The sequence below is a fragment of the Epinephelus lanceolatus genome, chromosome 12 (assembly GCF_041903045.1).
Source record: "Epinephelus lanceolatus isolate andai-2023 chromosome 12, ASM4190304v1, whole genome shotgun sequence".
Lineage (NCBI taxonomy): Eukaryota > Metazoa > Chordata > Actinopteri > Perciformes > Serranidae > Epinephelus > Epinephelus lanceolatus.
The window spans coordinates 32,933,902-32,956,755 of NC_135745.1; the positions used below are offsets into that span (position 1 = coordinate 32,933,902).

The 22,854-nt window shown below is 41.0% G+C and overlaps 1 protein-coding gene and 1 pseudogene across 5 annotated transcripts in view; one reads left to right on the top strand and one right to left on the bottom strand.

The window, feature by feature from the left end:
- The window catches only part of pax3a (paired box 3a), a 40,648-nt gene that overhangs the window by 3,194 nt on the left and 14,600 nt on the right, over positions 1-22,854 (top strand). For 2 of the 4 annotated variants that reach the window (XM_033650779.2, XM_033650778.2), the window contains exons 2-6: positions 1,519-1,598; positions 3,220-3,296; positions 15,736-15,971; positions 16,359-16,488; positions 16,744-16,887. In XM_033650779.2, the coding sequence (XP_033506670.1) occupies positions 15,834-15,971; positions 16,359-16,488; positions 16,744-16,887 (412 nt within the window). In that variant the 5' untranslated portion in view covers positions 1,519-1,598; positions 3,220-3,296; positions 15,736-15,833. Of the gene's footprint in view, positions 1-1,518; positions 1,599-3,203; positions 3,297-14,008; positions 15,181-15,735; positions 15,972-16,358; positions 16,489-16,743; positions 16,888-22,854 lie in introns of those variants that run through there. The other 2 variants (XM_078173283.1, XM_033650777.2) reach the window with 2 other exon arrangements.
- Positions 3,433-6,441, bottom strand: LOC117272058 (RING finger protein 228 pseudogene; annotated as a pseudogene). Its single transcript, XR_013492462.1, has one exon. The product of XR_013492462.1 is annotated as an RING finger protein 228 pseudogene (transcript).

Sequence of the window (22,854 nt, forward strand, 5' to 3'; positions counted from 1 at the left end):
AACTTTCTCAGACAATTGTGTTTTGTATTACAAGTTTTCTTAAGTTGTATGATAAAAAATGCAAAAGAGGCATTACTTTATTAAATATGCACTTAAATGTATACATATTAAGAACGAATATCTGAAAAATTGGGGGAAAAACAGGTTCAGAATTCTTGTTTCATTTTGTTGACATATTTAGTGTCAAATGTTTTTACAGTGGGAATTTTGGAAATGTCTTTTTATCACTATAAATCAGAAAATACTGTCAGTAGACATAAAAACAAAATTTCACCATGTTTTTAGGGATAAAACATTCTATAAATCAGGCTATGAATGATGTATGAACAAACCCCTTTGTAAAAATCTTCAGAATATAAATGAAAATATTACTGGAAAGTTTGGTGTTTGAAAGTTCTGCCAAAGTGGACATTTTTGGTTCAGAGTATGAGAAAAAAAATTATTAAAAAAAATAGCCTTGTATTGTAAAATTCCATACATTTTTAGGCAAAAAAAAATAAAAAATACGACACTGAAGCTGAAAAGGGTTAATTTTTTTTTAAGTTTTACATTTTTATTGTAATTTTTTAATTTGAAAAAAATATTACTTACATTGACAGTTATTTTTTGTATTATACGTTTGTTTTTCTTTTTTTTTTTTTAGAAATTGTATGTTTAATATGCAAACTAGACATTTGACATTTTTATTGTAATTTTTTAATTTGAAAAAAAAGAAAAAAATTATTACTTACATTGACATTTTTTTGTATTATACATTTGTTTTGCTTTGCTTTTTTTTTTTTAGAGATTGTATGTTTAAATATGCAAACTAGACATTATTTTTTTTAAATATGCACTAAATTGATCTAAATTAAACACTTGAATGCAATGGTTCCCAACTGGTCGGCCACGGTCCAAAAGTGGGTCACGTGTCCATTCTGAATGGACCACAGGTGACTCACAAACATGTCAGATTTGTAAAAAAAACAAAAAAACAAAAAACACATTTTATTTTTAGGTACAGTGAATTTCTGGCACAAATCCTTTACTCTGAAGTGCTGTTTCATGCTGTAGAGTGAATCACTAATGGACAGCTGCTTGACAGAGACAGCAAACTAGCTCGACAACATGGCCAAACACAAGTATGATTCTGAATTAAACTGTGTGGACCTTTAACTAATGATTAAGGATAAATCTGTCCCCTGTGGCTGGATCAGTTGGGAACCACTGCTTTAATGTGTATTTTCTTTCCACTAGTCTGAAGGAAGACCTGTTGTGGAAGCAAAACAGTCAAAATCTCAAAACTGACCAGTGCATGAAAAAACTGTTTTTACCTGTATCATCAAACTTGTTCATTTACCTGAACAAACAAAAATTTTATATGTAATTCAGAATTTTAAAATTGAATCAGCAGGCATATGGTTTCTTTTTCGTCTCTGCATTCTCACTTTTATGCACCAGAGGGAGTCTTTCTTTCACTTTAGCTTTGTGCTTCACTCTTCTCTCTCTTTGATAATGCCCTTTGTTTCAACCTGACAGAGAGAAGATCCAAAAGTTCTAGACAGAGCAAAGTCTTCACTGACATCTGAAGAGCGACATATTGAAAGTCAAATGGCAAGGTAAGCCATGTTTGACACTTTGACCCCGGACACTGATCCCCTCTCACTGCTCTCTGGAGTGTTTGCATGCTTGTTAGGCCATATGTCTGTGCACACACATATTCTGACAAATCCATACACGCAAACACACGAGTTCATGCCTTTTCCGTCTCATAAACACATGGCATTCACACAAGCATGTGATCACATGACGGGTCCAAATGTGTACAGACAGAGTGGTGATAATCGCTCTCCTCGGGCTATGTCTTTGAGGTCATCTTGATTCTTGATAGGACACAAACCATAAGAGGGCAGATGTTGTAAGCGAAGGGGACACTTTCATCTTCTCTGTGAAATTCGTGTGTCCAATCTGATAATGACACGAGGACGGACTTTGCAAACACTTTAAGGGCAAGACACAGGAAGAGGGGAAAGTGGAACTGTCTGTCTCTGGATGACCCTGTCTTTCTTGACAGCGTGCACGGTGGCTAATGGCTGTTCATTTTGGATCCACCTATGAAAACCACTCACTAGTGTCATGTGACTAGTTTGAGTATTAACTTAATGATATGTGTAAGTCCTCGCTGCTCTCAAAGAGACTTCCACACTTTAAAAAGATTGAAAATGGAAGACTTAAATGAAACATTTATGCTTTTGCAAGAGGTGTATCTCTGTTAAATTCCAATCTTTTAACGTAAAACAACTAAACTAATAACTTTTGAGCCCCTGGCTGATTATGAAGCCCCTTGACGTCCAGTTGGACTCATTGGGAAAAGAGGGGGAAGGGGTTTTGTAGGGATTAGGGAACAAAAGGATCCTTCTCTGTCATCAAAGAGGATCTGCTCCCAACTCATCCCCTGCTCTGTGGCGACAGCTTTTTATTTTTTTGGGAGAGGGAGTGACGGCTGGAGGGAGGAGGGAGGGCGGGCTGTAGCGGGAGAGTTTGATGGTAGTAGGGGCTGCAGATTTCAAAGTAATCTTTAACTTTAAGCCCTGCAGTCCCTGTGAAACGAAGCCCTCTGCCCCAGACATAGTGTTGCCTATGGCTCCCGGTGGAAGCCTGCCACCCCTCCTTTCTTTCCCAAGCTTTTGTCATGGTGGCATTTAAGTGGCATTACTCACCGACTGGATGACCACGTGAAGCAGTCCCTTTGAGAGAGCTGAAAGAGATGGATTTTAACTCCTGAGACCAGTGTCGCCTCTTAAAACAACACTAAGTGGAGATAAACTCCCGCTGTGTTATTGTGATGCGGCTAAAATAAATGGAGACATCTTCTTGAATCATAACTGATCAAATAACCCAAACTGGCTCCCAGTATAATGTTCTTAAACATAGGAAATGATGGGCGAGAATGTGTTGGGCCCTGATTTATAGAAAACAAATCCACACAAATTAAATTAGCTGTTGTTTTATTGCACACTTCCTTGTGAGACATTCGAGAGTTATCTGGGCGTGGAACAAGTCGTGGAGTTTATATGTTCCCACAGTATATATGAAAGCAAACTTAAACCCATGATATGATTTAAGACCCCTAGGAGGTCATCTGCACTTTCATTGTTTCACTGCTTTACAACACTACTTATTTTGACCCCCTACCCCAAAGTTATTTCTCTCATCTTGTGAAGGCTCATGTCCCCTCAGGGTCATTGGCCTGGAGATCCCCTGCTGACCTGGTCCTCCACGGGGAGTCAGTGTAATCACACAGAGGCGGTTATGGGGTAAGTGGGTTCTGTCATTGGCACAATAGGTTGTGTTTTTAGTGATAGTGCTGGCACAGGAAGATCATAATAAATCAGTCACATACAGTACACATATATGCCTGCCTGCACTGTAGCTCCAAGGCACCTTCTGAAATCTGTCATTTCAGCGCAGGAAACAAGTGTGGGAGGAGAGAAAGGGGAGGATGCGCTGTAATGAGCAGTTTTCCTATCATTCAAGTCAGTATCTTGAATCTGCTAATGTGTCCATTAGCAAGACAATCAAAGTGCTGTTTAAATGATTTGAAGCCTTCAGTGTCAGCGTTTTATATGACATGCCTGTACACACCATCACAGTTGCATTTGACTCAAACAAGAAGTGCATTCCCTTTAAAGAGGGTAAACATAAAGAATATAAAGTTGCGTACAAAAGGTGCATTCTGTAAGAAAAGCAAACAATATGCTGCGTACCATTGACCTCAAAGGTCAGGGGTCAGAGCTAGGAATGGCATCACGCCCAAGTTGATCGCTGAAGCCCCAGACTCCCTCAACTAAGGATTGGATAGACGTAGTCCATCAAATAAATACAGTGGAGAAACTGACATATTCCCTCTGAATACAAGATAAATTCACCAATATATCAGGGTAAGGGTGGCTTGACTTTATCAAACCCCAAAGACCAGACTTTGTGTCAGACTTCTGTGCATATTTTGAATACTGCCACTCTTCCCATTTGTTTTTTGTACCAGCATTTAATGCCTGTGAAATGAGCCCGGTTTCACTCTGAAGTCGTCACATCCAGCGCTTGGGCAGTGACTTGCAGCATCAGAAACCAACAAGAAAAGGCGTCCTTTAACATCAGCATGATACGCGACCAGTTGCCGTTATAGTTTAACAGTGCCTGGAGGCGTCATTGGGAAACGCAGCGGGACAAGGATGAAAGTTAAGGGGTAGTGGATGGGTCCAACAAGCCCCAACTTTCACCCGAGAGAGCGGTGTTCGCGTCCCGTAAGATTCTAAAGCCAAACCCTGTTGTTTTTTCCTAAATCTAACCGTGTGCTTTTTGTTGCCTGAACCCAACTACGTGTTTGTTGTTGGAGGGAAAAAAACATCAATTTTTTGGTGACATAGTGACGTAGTGTGTTTATTTTGAAAGAGACTGTATGTAAACGTAAAATCCCTGTGAAAGTGTATCTTGAAGCAAGAGATCCTAACACGGTGTCCTAGAACGTCAACAACCAACACACCCAGGGTCCCTTGGACCAGCATATGTGGACGTAGAAAGTCCATGACCAAAACGTCAATATGTGATGTGGTCAGAGTGAGAATGTGTTGGTTTTTGTTGCCTAAACCTATCCACGTTTTTGTTGTTGAAGGAAAAAAAAAAGTCAATTCGTGGGGTTGTACCGACGTAGTACATTTATTTTGAAAGAGACTGTATGTAACAGGCAGAACTTGACACAGTGACCCAGAATGTCAACAACCAACGCATCCAGGGTACCTTTGACGTCGTATGTGGAAAGTCCATGACCAAACATCAATATGTGAAGCAACAACACATTCTCACTCCGACCCCCTCGCATATTGGCATGCTTAGTCATGGATTTTCCACATCTAGATACGACGTGCGAGGCATTCTGGGTGCGTTGGTTGTTGACGTTTCTGGGACACCGTGTCAATTTCTACTTGTTACGTGCATTGTCTTCTTTCAAAATACACTTCCGTTTTCACAGGAAATTTTACATTATATACAGTCTCTTTCAAAATAAAAGCACTACGTCCGTACATTATCGTGAATTGATGTTTTTTTTTCCCTTGAACAACAACAACGCGTGGTTAGGTTTAGGAAAAAAGAACAGGGTTTGGCTTTAGAATCTTACGGGACATGAACATCGCTCTCTCGATTGAGAGTCTGTGTTTGTTAACTTTCGTCCTTGTCCCGCTGTGTTTCCCAGACGCCAACAGCGCTATTAAACTATAATGGCAACAGGCCACGCATTATGCTAACCTTAAAGGGCGCCTTTTCTTGTTGGCTTCTGATGCCACAAGTCACTGTCCAAGCGCCGGTTTTCGACGACTTTGGACCTGAGACCGGGCTCGACGAGAAAGATGTCGATAAATTCTTATTTGGAAATTTTATTATGTTTTCCTACGTTTGTAAACAAAATAACAAGTGTGAAATACTCCTTCAGGTAAATAGAGATGGCTGTCCAGTGGAATGTGACGTCATTTATAGTAACAAACACTGACATTTATAAGGATGTCCGAGCACATTAAAATAAACAGATTTCCCTTTTATGATACTGACCAGGCTGAATTTGTGCCAGAGTGTCACATTATATTAGAGGTGAAGGAACTCAAGTTGCTCGCCTCAGTTTCAGGTCGGTACTTCAACATGCACATTAACCAGGTGAGAATGAGCGAGAACAGGGCGAGGACACTGGCGACAAACAGACAGATGGGACCGACGGGCCACGGAGCGTGATTGAAGTTATGCACAAAGATGAGGCCCAGGAACAAAAGCACCACCATGGACAGGAAGGAGAAGATGGCGCACACGCAGCCGCTCGCGAACGCAACTAGTTTGCAAGTCTCACAGTTGCTCTCCTGGGACGGGGATGGAGACATGCCCGGGACATCTGTGTGTGACAGGTCCGCAGGCTCCTGCTTTTTCAGCGGGAGCGACTCAGTCAACGCGCGGTTGTCCGGGAGGTTGTGAACGCGGTACTCCGGCACCGGAGTCCGGTGGCGACACACGGGGCAGCCGATCCTCCATCCTCGACCCTCCAGGGAGTGCAGAGCCTCTAGACACTCCTGGCAGAAGGTGTGGGAGCAGCCCAGCACTTTGGGAGTGTGGCGGTTCAGGTCGAAGCAGTTGTAGCATATCTTGCACTCGTATTCCTCACCGGGGAGCGAGTCGGTCACGTCAGGTGGAGCTGAGCCACAGTCGCCTCCTGTGCTGCCCGCCTCCGCCATGTTCCGTCTATGTGGGCTGCAGAAACAGCTTTATTCAACCACAATGTCCATTTGCATGAAGGACCAGGAGCATACTGTGGAGTGTTTCCGGATGGGAAAATGCCCGGATGGTAATAAAACGTTGTAAAGTGATAATAAAAAAAAAAAATTCCGGTGTGAGTCAGCCCTGTCAGCTGTCGTGCCTTCATCCGGTTGTGTGATCAGACTTGTTGCGTAACGGGCACGGGGCACAACATGGCACTCTATAGGCTCGATCCAGATAATATTACCAGTGCTAAACCCAGTTCAGTGCAGAAACCTCCAGCAGATAGACTTGTTCAAATTGACTTCCCAATCTGTGTCACAACTGTGGGCCATATAAAGTGGATTTAATAGACACTACAGAACACTGTGGGTTTGTTGTGTCCCTTTGCTTTTCAGCACCACGGACCGTGGACAGCGCCGAGCAGTGCGATCAGCAGTGACACCCTCAGCTGCAGCTCAGAGGAGAAGCAAGGGGACATACATGTAATAGTCCAGTCAATCTGACCCAAAACTGGTCCCAAAATAGGAGAAATTGCAATAGTAATGTAGCATAGTTGGTCCTAATACCCCCCTGCATCATATATTAAAAGTATACCTTCATGGATTTAGTGGAAAATCTTTTTTCAAGGTCAAAAGCAAAGTTTTTAGTACACATATCCCACATATTTGGTGCCTTTTAGTAAGTTTTTGGCGTCAATCTTTTCAATAAAACACCTTTTAAGAGGATATTCTGAGGTATTATACCTGTATTTGAAGTACAACTACCCAACAATCATTTTATTTGGCCAAATTTTCATATTTCATATCTATAAGTTGTAAGTTTTAGAGTTATGCAGGGGACTGTAGTGCAGGGGAGGTGAAGGTTTGGGTCGACATGGAGATACAGAGAGTGTGTGAGCTGACTGGTTCTATTAGCATCTTTACTCTTATTGTCATCATCTTATTTCTTCAATCACTTAAAACAGTTTATTTAAATTGTAGAAAACTTGGCACATAGTGCCGTACAGTAAAACTGAACACAATTAAAACTAAAATCAAGATAATAAATGGGCATTAAAATCAGTAAGATAGCAAGACAGCTCAGATAAAGTCAGGATGTGCTTTCCGATAGAAGTACGTTTTCAGGAGAGACTTAGATGAAGCCAGTGACTCATACAGCCTTATATCCTCGGGCGGGTCGTTCCAGAGTTCGGGGCCCTGGTGGCAAAAGCTGTGTCCCCTTTGGTGCTCAGTCTGGACTCTGGGACAAGCAAAGGACCTTTGCTTGAGGATCTCAAACTACGTAAAGGTTCATAAGGGACTAACAGGTCTGAAATGTAATCTGGAGCCAGGCCATGAAGAGTCTTAAAAGTAATTAAAGAGGCTGAAACTGGTGTGATGTGGTCATGCTCCATGGTTTTGGTTGAAAACTTTGCAGCTGAGTTCTGAACAGTCTGAAGTTGTTGCAAGGTTTTTTTTTGATAGATGGGATAGGATACACATGCGGTGCAATCGTGGAAACTTTTATTTGTTTGTGTTTGAAAACATTATGGGAAATCGGTGGTGATCGTGTTTTATGGGTCCAGGTCAGAATTTACATGAATTGGTACTGCCCAAGATGGCAAATTCTAGTTTGGTATACCCTTCTCAAGAGGCAGCTTAGACGCAGATATCAGCCTTCAATGGCACCAACAGCTAAACCAAAGTCCTGTTTCAAGTTTGGTCCCATTTAAGGTCTGAGTGCTGATATGCTTCATGGTTTTCATGGACAAATAAATCTACATGTGCAGAAAATTGAATGTTAATATGCTTTATAACCTAATTTTACTGACTTTTCTGACTGTTTGGATTCAGAAAAAGGTCATTTTTGGGTAAGGGTACAACCTAATTGCACATAAACATTCAGGGCAGGTCATATCTGATGGTAACATCCTGAAAAACTAATGTTTAGACATATATTATATGAAAATATAATGTTAAGAAGCACTTCTTTGTGTGATGCAGCGACATTTCAAGCCCTGAATTTACCTTGATTTACTAAGTACATAATGGTATACTTTTAAAATGTTATTTGAATGTCCCAAGAGATCACAAAACCTTGAATGATTACTATTGCAATTTTCCTGGGTCAAACCACAGATTGACTGGAATATAAGGGCTCAGATTGAAATAAATAAAGGGTCTACAGCAGGGATGTCAAACTCATGTTAGTTCATCGGCCCGTATCAGCCCATTTTTTACTGGCCGGGACCAGTAAAATAATTGCATAATAACCTACAAATAATAACCCCTTCAAATTTTTCCGTGCATCATTGACAAAAAAATTTGTCAATGATGCACGACTTAATTTATAAATTAATGGACTTTAATAGCAGCATGGTGGTGCAGTGGTTAGCATTGACACTTCACAGCAAGAGGGTTCCTGGTTCGAACCTGGGGTTGAGGGTTCGAACCCGGTGTGGGGAAGCCCCTCTGTGTGGAGACTCTATGTTCTCCCTGTGTCAGCGTGGGTTTTCTCTGGGTACTCCGGTTTCCTCCCACAGTCCAAAGACATGCAGGTTAATTGGTGACTCTAGATTGGCCGTAGGTGTGTTAGCCCTGCAATAGTCTGACGACCTGTCCAGCTAGGATAGGCTCCATTGCATTGTATGTTTTCTTATTGTGCAAACCATTCTCATGTGTTAGTTACCATTTCCTGGTGCAGGCTATTTTTCAGAACATTTTTAACACATTCTGCTTTTAAAAAGTGACGGGGACAGAATTGGACATTTCAAAAAACGGTGGCAACATGTCCTCGGCACCTCAGTGTAAATGGCACATATGACTCCCATGGAGGCTAAATTTAAAGTCAGAATCAGAATCATTCAACCTTTATTTAACCAGAAAAACCTCTACAGAATAAGATCAGTCTGTATGTTTGATCTGCTAACTTCCAAAGATGGATCATTTGCTGCAGGGCAGGCATTTATTTGGAAAGAGCAATGAGGCCTCATCTTCCACTTTAAACATTCCTTTGCTTCCTATAGTTCAGCAACCACTCTTAGTATTATTTTTGTTTAAAAAAAAATCTTGACTGAGTTTTTCAAGATTTAGGCTGCCCCATATGAACAGCTTTTGCCTCTGTTTGACCTTTTGACATTGTTGGAAGCAACTATTTAATGCCTGTATCCAAACCAGAAATAAACCACATTCATGTTACATTTAGATGTGCCTTTAGGGGCCATGAAACATACTTTGAAATAGTCTTGTCAAAGCAAAAATAACCTCAAAGTCTGATTCATCTGCTGGAAAATCAATCCATTAATGGGGGGATTAAGTCATCATCAAGTAGTGTGACACCTTTCCTCTGTCAAACAGCCTAATGGTGGATTTTGACCCGATGGTGCAAAGACAACACGCTGTAACAGCATCCTGAAGTCATGCACAGAGAGAGATTTTCATGACATGAAGTTATCTGTCTTTAGAGGACTCCACTGTGGAAGTCAAATCCCTTTAAAAAGCAGTCGGTGTGTTTCATGGTGTCAGAGGCCTCATGCTGTAGGACATGTAGGATGTGTCCCCATCAGCTGAGCTAACACGTGCCCTCTAGTGGCTGAATGTATGTGTGCATGTTTGTACAGTGACGGTAGGTTTGGGAAGTAGCAGATTGAGTCTAACTGGATTACAGTCACATACAATTACATGCAATTAATCACGTTTTGACAGTGTAGTAACTGTAATGAGTTACAGCTATTGAAAACAGTAATCAGATTTAAGATGCTTTTGGTACATTTGGCCTCCTTTAAAAAGTAAGCTGGGAAAGAGAGGTGGGGATACAGAGGATGCTGTCCACATATGTTATTATCATATGTTAATGAGGGAATTAATGCTGTAGGTTGTTTTGCTCTACATATCTATAAGTAAAATAATTCACAGGTAATCAAATTAATGTTAATTTAGATCTTTTAAGGAAGGTCCATTTTTTTCTATAATAGAGCAGTACTGCAACTAATGATTATTTTATTTGTCAATTAATCTGTCAGTTATTTGCACGATAAATCAATGAGTCGTTTGGTGTATAAAATGTCAGGAAATGGTTAAAAAAAGACGATTAGTGTTTCCCAAAGCCCAAGATGACGTCCTTGAATGTCTTGTTTCGTCCAAAACCCAAAAATATTCAGTTTATTGTCAGAGAGAAGTAAAAAAAAAAAAACACAAATTATTCATATTTAAAAAGCTAGAAACAACATTTTTTCAACCTTTCTGTCTTTAGAAATTACTCAAAATAATAAACTATTAAATAAGTTGCCAATAATTTTAGTAGATGACTACGAATCTATATTTTTTTATTAACCGTTGTGTCAAGATATTTGACTTTTTTTCCTATTATATATTTAAAAAGCAAAACCTAAGGACATAAAATGTGTGAAAATATTGACTTTACTTAATTTCAGATGCTTTCAGCAAAGGACAGGATTGTGTCATACATAGTTTGTGATTTTGCATAATACACAGCCATTTCTACATCACATATCTATTATACACAGTTGCACACTTCCTCTTTACATAATATTGTACTGAATATGTCTCACATCTGAAATATATTTTTGCTTTTATCAGACTATATCCAGTTTCTCTGCTGAAGTATGAAATCCACTTCAAGGTGTTGTCACAACACCAGATACAATGTCAGTGTTCCCTCACACACACACACACACACACACACACTACCTTACACACACACACACGCTAAAGCAAAGGCCTAGTGTATTGTAGGACAGATAAGAATCTTTACAGGCGGCAATGCTGTATGTTCATCATGGGACCATTAACTACTAGCTGACTATATTCACTCCTTATTTGCCGCACTAATAAAGTAACCCCGCTCGCCCAGAGGCTGTATGGTTAACAAATGCTCTGCCTCTCTTTTTCTTTCCTCCCTCTCACCTGGGTGCACCTTAAGGCTCTTTGTTATGATAACCGCACTCGGTTTGAGCTCCCCACTGAAGTGTTGTGAGTCATATGTATTTGATAAGATCAAACACAGCAGAAAAACAGTACCTCTTTTGGAGGTACCTTGTAACAGTAACATCCCAAGGCTACTAATCACAGAGTAGATTTCCTTATTCCGAAGATGCTTATCTAAATGTCGGCCAGCCTGCCCACTCGTCTAATCTGTTTCTCCTATTTCACACAGTGTCCACTCTGTTGTCTTTGTGATGCAGAGTTCTTTTGAGTTGTCTCTGAGCTGCTGCGGGCTAATGAAGACAAAATATTACTGGTGATATATCACAAAGAGCAATTAAAATCAGATGCAGTCCAATTATCCTTGAAAGGCCTCATATAGACACACTCCCTGCTCACATCTATCCTGTGAACATGAAACATGCATTAAGATTTAATACGTAAAGAAATAATCTCGTATGGCATTTACACCAAACATCATAAACGGAAAACTTGTTTAATGGTGGCTTCATTCCAACAAATACAGTGTTGTACCGCAGCTTTATTCAGGAACTGTCTGTGCAGCATGTGGCGAAGAAATAGTATAGTGCGCTATTTCCAAATCTGTGTTTAGAATATTGCAAGAAAGAAAGAATTGGCAGAGGTTATCGTGCTCTGTGTCAAAGCCTTGACTATAATTAGAGCACTGAGGGTGACTGCAGTGTAGAAACAGATATCCAAAAGTCCCTCACAGCAGTGGCATGATTCTCTCAAGAGTCATAAAGGTGACGCACACCGTTTTACAGCAGTTATTTTAACACACTAAAAACCTCTATAAAACCCCAATTAATAATGCAAATGAGGGTTGTCTACTGTGTCATTCTGCTCGCCACAGTAAGCTACTTCTCTGAGGAATGCATGACTGACTATTTTAATTTTAAGAATGAGTTTAAGCCTCTTAGTTCAGCTGTTTACACATGTGGAGATAATCACTGTGATGATCTGGTTGCCCACAAACATCTGTCTATATGTGATGTGATGGTGTTTATCATGAATACTGAGCAGTGTTGTAAGTCTGGAGATTTTTCCAGTGGTGACGCCGACCTTATCGCTGCAGGGCCACAGCCAAGATCAGAGCTGCCTAAGGGTTATAAGGCTATTAGACTAGTTTTATCTTTAGTGGACGCAGAGCTAATTATTCTGCTTTTTCCCCCAGTGTGTACGGTTTCAGAAATACAGCCTCGAAAGCCCCTGGCTTACTCTGCGCGTACGCCTGGTAAATTCAACACACCATTTCTTTTCGGGGCCATTTTGTGCTTTATTTTTGATGCATTTTGTGCAGCACCACAGCACCACCGCATTTCTGACTCAGCTTACCGGACTAACTGATTTGACACGGTAGATCCAATATCCTTTTCATGATAGTCAAACTTTAGTATGATAACTTTCTCTCCCCCCCCTCACCTCCCCATTCCTTCTTTTATGGACATATAATGTTTCCACATGTTCTGTGTCCACTGCGCCTCTCACATGAAGTCTTACAGGAGGAATAAAACTATATTGGGCCACATGCTGTGGGACACTGGGACAGAAAGATGACTCTCCAGCTGTAACAGTGGAATTAGAAGAAAACATGGATGCACAAATGTCATTTGCAAACAGAAATCTGTCACAACAGCTGGCGTCTTCATTCTCTACATGAGCTTGTGACAATAATCTTTTATTAATCATTGTTTTTTTAGACAACAAAGCAGCAAGTATTGACAAATCTGCTGGTGATCAATGAATTCCCTCCCGGAGTGTCAGCCCTGGTGATGCATCAGTGTGTCTCAGAGAGGTCATGACATATCATATCCAGTCACTCATGGCATGCAGGTTGAGGAGGCCTCTGAACACACTCAGACAATATATGGTCTTATTCCTGACGGGGGGGGGGGGGGTGTATCGGTCTGTTAAACACGCCTAATTATCATAATTATCACAACTCTACAAGCTTCAGAAAAGTCAAATGATCCCTCATGTGGTTCCGTGTGTCCATAATCGACCATTTGCACGGATGTGTTATACTGCCGTGTGGCCGAGCCACGGGGCCGCGCTGCACCTATTGTTCAAGTCATGAGCTGCTGCGTGGGGTGTGGTGGAACTCATGGAAAAAATAGATCCTGCTCTCCACGCTGAGGATCCACCGCATCCACGCCATTTTTTCCTCTCATGACCTCCATTGTGTGTGTGTGTGTGTGTGTGTGTGTGTGAGTGAGAGAGAGAGAGAGAGAGAGAGAGAGAGAGAGCGAAAATCTGCTTTCTACACTTTTGATGAATAACATAAATTTAAAAAATAGACACTTCCTCTTTCAAACTTTTTACCACCCAAATTTACCTGACGTAATGATCATAATATAATGCCATGATTATAATAATAGCATTAATAACAGGCCTGATAATAATGATAATAGCAAACATATCATACAAGACTTAATATTTAATTCTATGAGACGTTTAATATGGGCCTTTTAAATAAATGTCATTGCTATCTTTATAATATTCTTTATAATACACTCACCTGTTGCAGTCTCGTTTCATCACGGGTATGTGAGGTATTTCTTGCATCCGTTGACAGACCGGGCAATATTCGTGTAATTAAAACTGAAATCGATGGGGAACATTCTTCCAAACGCACCTTGAATGCATCACATTAAGGCAGCTCTACAGTTAAATATCGCTGTATAAAATCCCGACAGCTGATCATTTTTTTAGTCTGCTAAATTCCATAGATTTTAATTGTTTCATTTGATTTGTAATTTACAAAGAGTTGATAATAATAATAATAATAATAATAAACATGTAGGCTTAGAAATGTTGACAACTAAAGCTCCTACTTTCAATAATAATAATAATGATCATAATAATAAAATAATAATAATAATGTCCATAACAAGAATTATTATATTTTGTATTTTATTTTATTTTATTTATTTAACAGGGAAAGTGCAGCTATAATAAACTAATTGTCATCCGTAGTCCCTGGGCAGGAAACAGAATAATTTCTCTGCTAAAAGACACTATGATATAAAAAAAACCCACACAATTACATAATTTATTTAAATTTATTAATCTATTTAAGGGACATTTTGTGTGTATATGTGTGCATGTGTGTGTGACTCTCGTTAATGTAAACATGCTTTATAAGAACGTTTATATTGCAGATAACTTATTTTATTCACTAGTTGAAGCTTTAAAGGACATAAGTGTTTCTTTTTTTTATATTGTCCAACATAAGGTAGTAGTTTTGTTTGTTTTATACTGTATATTATCAGCCTTACATAATTAAACTTTCCTATAATACTCCCAGCAGTGTCCTGACGCCTCACACTTTCATCAGAGGCTGGGAAACATAATCACATGTGTCCTCGTTATTTACATATTTTCATCACTAGCTGTGCCACTTGGTGAAAAGTTTGGTAGCTGAAACTTGTGACACCACAATCTGACCCCGTGAGGTCAACCCAGACAGAAGAAGAGCTCCTGCCGTCCAATCACAGAGCTCCCCCAGCCCCTCAACGTCCGGGTCTTCGCCCAATCAAGGGGCGCAGCGCGGAGTCAGAGGGGACAGCGACCACAGATAAAATGTTTGACTTGCATCCATCCCTCTCAAACCATCCTCTGAATGCTCGCAGGACTGTTAGCGACCTGCACTTTGATTTAATCCCTCAGCTCAGCCCTCAGCGGCCGCTGGATACCTGTCAACACTCCTGCAGAGGACTTCCAGAATCTCTGTCGAGGCAACCTGTTACTGAAGGAGAAGCGCTGCGGCTGTAGAGAAGGCGAAATATTACAGCAGACTAAAGTTTTGTGGGATTAAAAGCGACAAAACAAAGGCAGCTTCGTTTTAAAGAGTTCCCTGACAGAAAGTCAGGAGTCATGACAGCGCTTGCAGGAGGTTTACCGAGAATGATGAGACCGACTCCTCACCAGAACTACCCGCGGGGAGGATACTCTCTGGAGGGTAAGACACCACCAGTTGCTGCGCACAGTCTGGAGGAAATTCAACTTTTCCAGAGCTTCAGTAAAGCTGACAAAGTGGAGTTTTTAAAGGCTTTAAACACGCAAAAATATTACAATTAATTGTGTATTTAATCTTGTTGTAGTTTAAGTTTTAATTGTAGTTTTAAAAGAAAAAATAGACCGGGTTAAGTCTATTTCCAGGAGCAATACAATGTGCTTTTTTAATTTTAATTTTATATATTAAGGCTGTTTTTTACTGTGATTTTTATGCCTTACTTTGTCACATTAATTAGGCAGGACATACCTGATCATTTTTGGAAATAAAATTATTTTTGCAGAAATTTTCTTTTTTGGACATTTTTTTCCAGGACTGAATATTTAGCCTACAACATCAGTCTTTCATTTCCATATTTATTCAGACTTTAAAAGTGTAACTGCTCGTAGCTGATATCCAACTTGTCAGTGAGTTTTTTCTCATCAATAAAAAATAACTTTTTTAATATATAAAACAAACACAAAGTCTACAAGATATTAAACTTCCTGCCCTGCTGTCCAGTCTCCACTCCGTTAGGACAGGGTCGGGTCAACCAGCTCGGTGGTGTCTTCATAAACGGCAGACCTCTCCCCAACCACATCCGCCACAAAATCGTGGAGATGGCCCATCACGGTGTCCGGCCGTGCGTCATCTCCCGACAGCTGCGCGTGTCCCACGGATGCGTCTCCAAAATCCTGTGCCGGTACCAGGAGACAGGCTCCATCAGGCCGGGAGCCATCGGAGGCAGCAAGCCAAAGGTGAGAGACATACGGCCTAAATTCAGAAAGACAATTTATATGAAATTTTAGAGAAGAGCCAGGTTGGTGTGCGATTTTAATTTTTTATCTTGCAGGGAAATCTAATTTTAAACGGGTACAACTCACACTTTTGGATTTAAGACAGAGGCTAAATCATCTATAATTAAAACAATTAATCCAAAAAGTATTTGGAGACATTATGCAACTTGAACAAGTCCTGTTCCAAGCTAAATAATCTTTTGAATTACTTTGTCACGACTTTATATTTTGCATCCACACTCTTAAATTCAGCAAATAATTAAATTTCATCTCGCCTGTAATGGAGGCCTTGGATCTAAACTTTAAATAAAGTGACTAAATCGTCTTCTCTTCTTCCTCCCATCGAAGCAAACCGCTTCTCCAGAGGTGGACAAGAAAATCGAGGAGTACAAGAGAGAAAACCCGGGCATGTTCAGCTGGGAAATCAGGGACAAGTTACTGAAAGATGGCATCTGCGACAGGAACAACGTTCCCTCAGGTAGGAGACTGTTTCTGGAGCTGTAATATATATTTAAAAAAAATAAAATAAAATAAAAAATCAGGAGGAGGATGTGAAAATAATTGTCTTACATTTCATAAAATAAAATAAAGAAAAACTCAGTGAACAAACGAAAGAAAGAAATTTCCAGAATTTGTAAACATAGTCAATGTCAGAACTTTGCAAAAAAATATTGATTAACTTCTAAATATAATAATAAATATATTTTTCTTTTTTTTCTTTCTTTTTTTCCAGTGAGCGCCATCAGTCGCATCATGCGCTCTAAATTCGGCGGAGTCGGGGATGATGATGAGGATGATGACGAGGTGGTGAAGAGGGAGATGGAGGAAAACGAACCACGGACGAAACACAGCATCGATGGCATCCTGGGAGACAGATGTGAGTGCTGCGTTATGGTTTTATAAAAAGGGAAATGTTTGCTGTGTGCTTTGCTGTCCAAAAAAAATGTGGGGAAATTGAGGTGCGTTTGTCACCAGCTTCGACACAAAACTACTACTACTACTAATAATAGGAAATAATTAAATGTTATTTATTAATCACAAAGGAATGATCACACCAACATTTTTTAGTCACCCTGCAGACAAAGTGAAACACATGACGGTTCCAGGTGTTTACGCACTGGCTTCTGAGATTTAACCAATGCGCAGAGATTTTTTTATGAGTGGATAATCAAACATTTGTCTAACTTCCAAGCCTGAGAAACTTTTTTCTTTTTTTTCTTACGCACACACAATCGGACACTTGAGGATGAACTTCAGGGGACAAAGCATGGAGAGTCCATTGAGACTCACACCTCAGTTTGACGAGCACAAAAGCCAAACTCCAGTGAGCGGCTCAGTGGTGTACAAAAAGACGCCAGGGCCTTTCAAAACCCCGGGAAAGAAAGGGAGGAAAAAAGTGCGCTGACAAAAGGCCGGGAGAAGACATTATGAACCCGCAATGAGCGATGAATTATTCAGGGACACCAATAGGCCCGGTGCGACCTGGTTTATAGACTGCTCAAAAAAGTGCCAATTCTGGGGGCTTTTCCCCAAACTGTTTACAGTCAGTCATTCAGAAATAAAGATAGGGGGGATCAGCTCAGAGTTTAGGCAAACACCTGTTGATTTACGACCTGTTGGGGTGTGAGGAGTGTTGCTGCTGTAGGGAGGGTTGCTGTTGGAGACATAATGCAGACTATAGTTAATTATTGATGACTCCACCTCTGGAAACAGTGCTAGTGTTTTGGGGGATATCCGCATTTTTATTGCACAATTTTTAGATATCTTCAACATTAAGTTAACGCATCTGCCAGTTTTTTGTTCATCCCTGCAGTGTGTTAAATGTGGCCTCGCGTTATCAAATTGAACGGTGCCGTTACTTTCTGCGCACGGAGCTTTTGTCACAGTCTTTGCGCAGTGAGCGTGACGCCTCCAGCCAGTGAGCACAGGGAAAACCCTTCTCTCCACTAGATTAAATCCAAACCTTTTATTTGTCTCCACTTTCATCTCTAGACAAAGTCCGCCCCTTTCCTTTCCGCCCAGGGCGCACACATTCATGCAATATCTGTGGGCACTTCCCTCTCCCTCTTCCAGGGCGCAGACGCATCTCCAATACTGATCGAGCAGTTGACTTCTCCAACTTTTAAAACTCGTTACTGCATAAAAAGTAAATAAACAATCAACAAATTAATCTGATTGCAGCTTTGTTCATCATCCTCTTTAAAATCATTTTATTTACAAGTTTGCTGCAAGTTTCCGAAAACACATGAGGAAAAAAAATTAATTTGCTTTTAGGCTGAATTCTGTGAAAGAAACAAATAACAGTTCAAATCAAATAGGTGACATCCTCCATGCAAACAGCTCTGAGGCACTTTCCCCCATTGATATACAGAACAGCACTATTTCATTCTTGTGTCTCTTTGTGGAAGTAGTTGTTGTTTTTCTCTTTTATAGCTCTTCATTAGAATGTGAAAAGGCTGGTTTTTGGGGACTGAGAGAGTGTCTTCTGGCCAAATATTGATTAAGTAGGTGTTTGCAGAGGCTATTGTTGCGGCGGAGAGAGGCCTGTTGCTCTCTGCCCCTTTCTCCGCTACCACCATTGTTGGCTTTCCTTAAGTGCTAAGATCAAAGCTGACTCATTTAGATTTATTTGTCTGGGAAAGGGACTGCTAAGGTTTGTGGGATAAAGTGTACCGGGGCCGGAGCGTTGTGGGAAAAAAGGATGTTTGCTGGGATGAATCTGAAGTTGTTTACATCTCCTTTAACTGTTGAGTTATGGAGGTAGAATAGACTCCAGTCAGTGTGGAGAGTTTAAAGAGCATGCATGGCTGAGCTGCGGCAAAAGGAGAGTCATTTATCACATTTGTCCATAAAGCAGGAGTAAATCCAACTCATTTTAATTGGAAGATTGGATGATGCATCAGTGCCAAAAATTGTTTTTGTCACGAGTGGCATTAAATTAATTGACAGCATCCTCTTCTCTATTTATTACTGTTAGCACTTTAGCCTCATTTAACTAATTAAAGCAATCAAAGTCATGAAAGAGGAGTAGCCACTCTCGCAGGATCCGTTTATGGCGGTGGGGGTGAGAGGGAGAGAGACGGAGGAGAAAAAGAAAAGCTCAGAAATACAAACAGTCAAAGGGATAACTTTTCTTTAAAGGGAATCCTGCGGTGCCAAATTGAATGAGCCCAGTTCTTTCAAATCTGCCATGGTGAACGCAGTCAACATGTAATAATTGGTTTCATTGAGGTGCATTCCAACAATCTGCTGCCATTCTCCTGCCTCTATTGTCCGGAGGCAGGCAAATAGCCAGAGGGACAGGAGGAATCAAGTGCTGACACAACATGAAAGATTTAGCTGCTTTTGTCAGAGGAGCTGAGTAGGACTTTGTTTGTGTAAATAAACTGGGTTACTGGCTCCCCGTGACTCTGGCATGGATTTTAGAGCAAGGGGGAAAACTTAGAGAGTGAGGACAGCAGAGAGATCATATTTGTGTTTGAGAGTTTGCCATACCTTAAAGCAGTTTGTAACACGTTTCCAAAGTGGGGGGATGATGACGCTCAGTAGCTAACTTCCACATGAGCCATCTAATCCAATTTTAAAGTTTCATAACTTATATTCTCGCGAGGCATCTAAGAATATAAACAGATAGGTCTCTCTCACACGCAGGGAGCAGAGGCAACCGAGCAGTGCGGCAACAATCCGCAACTGTAAACAGAGAGGTGGATGTTGAATTTTAGTGTCTTTGTTAGGGGGGTCCCTGCATTTCCATGGTGAATGAGTTAAAGATTGGAGGTTTGGAGGAGACAGAAGGCCTCAATGCAACCAGAGGAATGTCTGCTACAGCCACATTTCCATTTTCCTCTCAGGGCTGGATAATGGAGAATTTTATATGTGGGCCTCACTCTATGTTTTCCTGTGTTAATAGTGCGTATAACGCAAGTGTAGCCCGAGGGACAAACCAAAATTCACAGTATATTTCTTCCCTTGAGAGGTTTAGATAGATAGATAGATAGATACTTTTACTTTCTGTGTTGGCATGACTTTCAAGGCTCCCTCTTTCTCCAAAAAAAACTAAAGAGAAAAAATCCACACTGGCTGATCTGCAACTGAATGCGGACTCTATGCTTCATTAAAGCCTCTTTCTCTGTTGGCACCCACATTGTGATTCTCCAATATTAATTCAAAGGACAATTAATGAATGCAGGCCAACTTTGAAGTAATGGGCCGGGGTCCTGCCCCGAGCCGGCCCCTCGGCGCTGATGTACTCTCCGCATTCTCCCCACTAACCCCAGAGACACTGTGAAGTGACTGAAAGAGAGGCAGCAAGCAATGGAAGGTCAAGGAGAGGAGCCCCAGTAGAAAAAGGGAGCTCTCTATTTCCTTGGAAGTATTAGCCAAGCAAAACTCTGTGATGGGGAGGATAAAGGAGTGTGAAGAGAAAAGGGGTCGGGGGCGAGGGGACTCTGCAAAGAGGAGCACAATGGGATAGTTAATTGAGTAAAGCCAGACAGCGTTGTCAATCACTTAACTTTGTTTAGCCTCTAGTTTTTGTGGAGCTGTTTCGTCCAGCACATTGCACATTATGGACACGCCAGCACAACTCTGTTGCTGTTTTGATTAATGTCTTTTTTTTACCTCTCTGTGAACAAAGAAACTCACTAAAAAAAGAACAGAAATTTATAAGACTTTTAAAAATATTTGCTCAAAGCATTTATCTCACACATTTGTCCAAACTCAGGCGTTAAAACAGCAATAAAAGTTAAAAATGTGCACACAAATCTCATAAAACTATAAGAAATACACCTTTAACGAGTGTTTGCAGGGTGAAAAAAAGAAAGCGTGGAATGTGATGATGTCTTCTCTCTCTCTGTTGAGTGTGTGAAGTTGTGTTGCAGGGTCAATAGTGAGGCCGTTTTAACTGCAGCGCTGTGCAGTAGCTGTGAAGAGGTCAGGGGCTAACCTAGGGTCACTTGACTGTTAAAACTATCAGGCCCCAGGAAAAGGAGGTTATAATAATGTTTGGGAAAAGATGACAACTGCCCGACTCCCTGAAATCACATCGGTGAATAAGTGTTGTAATAACCCAGAGTTGTGGACTCAAGTCACACGACTTGGACTTGGGTCACAGCTTCGATGACTTTAGATTCAACTTGACAAATTCAAAACAGACTTGCTACTCAACCTGGACTTTAAAACCAAGACTTTGACTTGAGGCTTTTAACTTGAAAATACTTGAAAAGTATGTTATTTAAAACGTGTGCCACAAATACATTTATTTCCCTTTATTTCCTGAATCAGCTAACGCTATTCACTCCCAACAAGTCGACACTTGGTTTGAACCAATCTGACAGCAGCAAGTCAAGTTGCAGGAGCCATGAAGAAATAAAGTTACGTTATTGAGTGCCAGTTGGAAAAATGACACCAAAGATATTTTAATTTCTGTACAAAAACTATGCAGTGGTCAACAAAAAACAAATTGCAGCACGCGAAACGAGTCGAAAACTTTCAACAAACTTGTTTTAACGAATAAAAACATTCCCGATTTTTGTAAATTTGATATATTATTATTCTGTTGTTTTATGTGGCTTGTTTAGGACTCGAAAAACCTAAAGCTTAGGACTCTGGACTTGACTTGGGACTCGGATATGAAGGCAAAACAGTGACTTGGTCCCACCTCTTCACTTTAAAGTGCCTAGACTTGATCTTTTGTGTGAATCCAAATACAGATTTTGCTGGTATCTGGAGAGAGCATGCTGGTTATTCTGAGCAAGGTGATTGGTTCGGTCGTCTGTCTGGCCTAAACGAGGCTGGGCTGAGTCTCCGTTTGACTGGAACGTGCGGCAGACTGGCCTGTTGCTTTGTCCCCGCGTGGTTTCTGTGCCGTTGCTTTGTCCGTGCCCCGAGGGTGGAAATGCCACCGTGAAACTGTCACCTAACTGCGCCGTGGTGGAACTAAATAATAACCACCGCACACTGGGCACACATAATAGCCATGAAGGGCCATTTGTGGCTTTTTGTCACCTAACCAATATTAGACAGAGATACATCTTTCAAAGTCATATCGCCAGCTCTTTCTTTGTCCGTTAAGTGCCAACCTCCTGCGCGTATTCACTCCATTTCTTTTCTGTCCATCACATCATCATCTCCCTCTCTCTTTCTCTCTATCTGCACCCCCCCCTCCTCTCTTTTCCCAGGCAGCTGCGGGATCCTGGGGGCTCTTTAGCAAGTCAAGTGAGCAGCCCACTCGCTCCCATTTTTCCCTTAACTGTTAACCCCAGCTGAGCCCATAAGCTGTCAGTTAACTATTCTTTTCCTCCAGTGCATCTGCTCGCTCTGGCTCTATGTGGCACGCCACTATTTTATTCAGTGGACCCACTCGCTCTATGCTCTGTGGCCTGAAAGGGCCAGATCTACTTCCCTGGGCAAATAACTAGTTCATTTGTCTCTTCTGCCCTTTGTTTTGTGTTGCGAACACATGTCACCAGCTCAATTACCTTCTCTATTAACAGCCCCTGGAGGAAGGGCTAGCCAGCCCCTACCAAGACAAGGCTATAAACTGCCCCATATGCTCCGCTTCTCTTTCTCTTTGGCTCTTCATCCCTCTGCCTTCCTTTCATTCTTTCTGCTGATTTCTCGCTTCTTTGCCTTCCTTCACTTTTGATTCGCTCTCATACTTTCTGTCACTCTTTCCACTTCATTCATTTTTTTGCCATTTCAAGCTACGTGTGTGAATCTGCATGCACATACGTACATGGATGTGTGCGGCTGTGCATGTCTCTTCATATTAACATCTCTCAAACCGATGGGAAAGGGGGGGTGAATGCTTGGCAAGGCAAGTCCTGGCTGATGTAGACTGCGC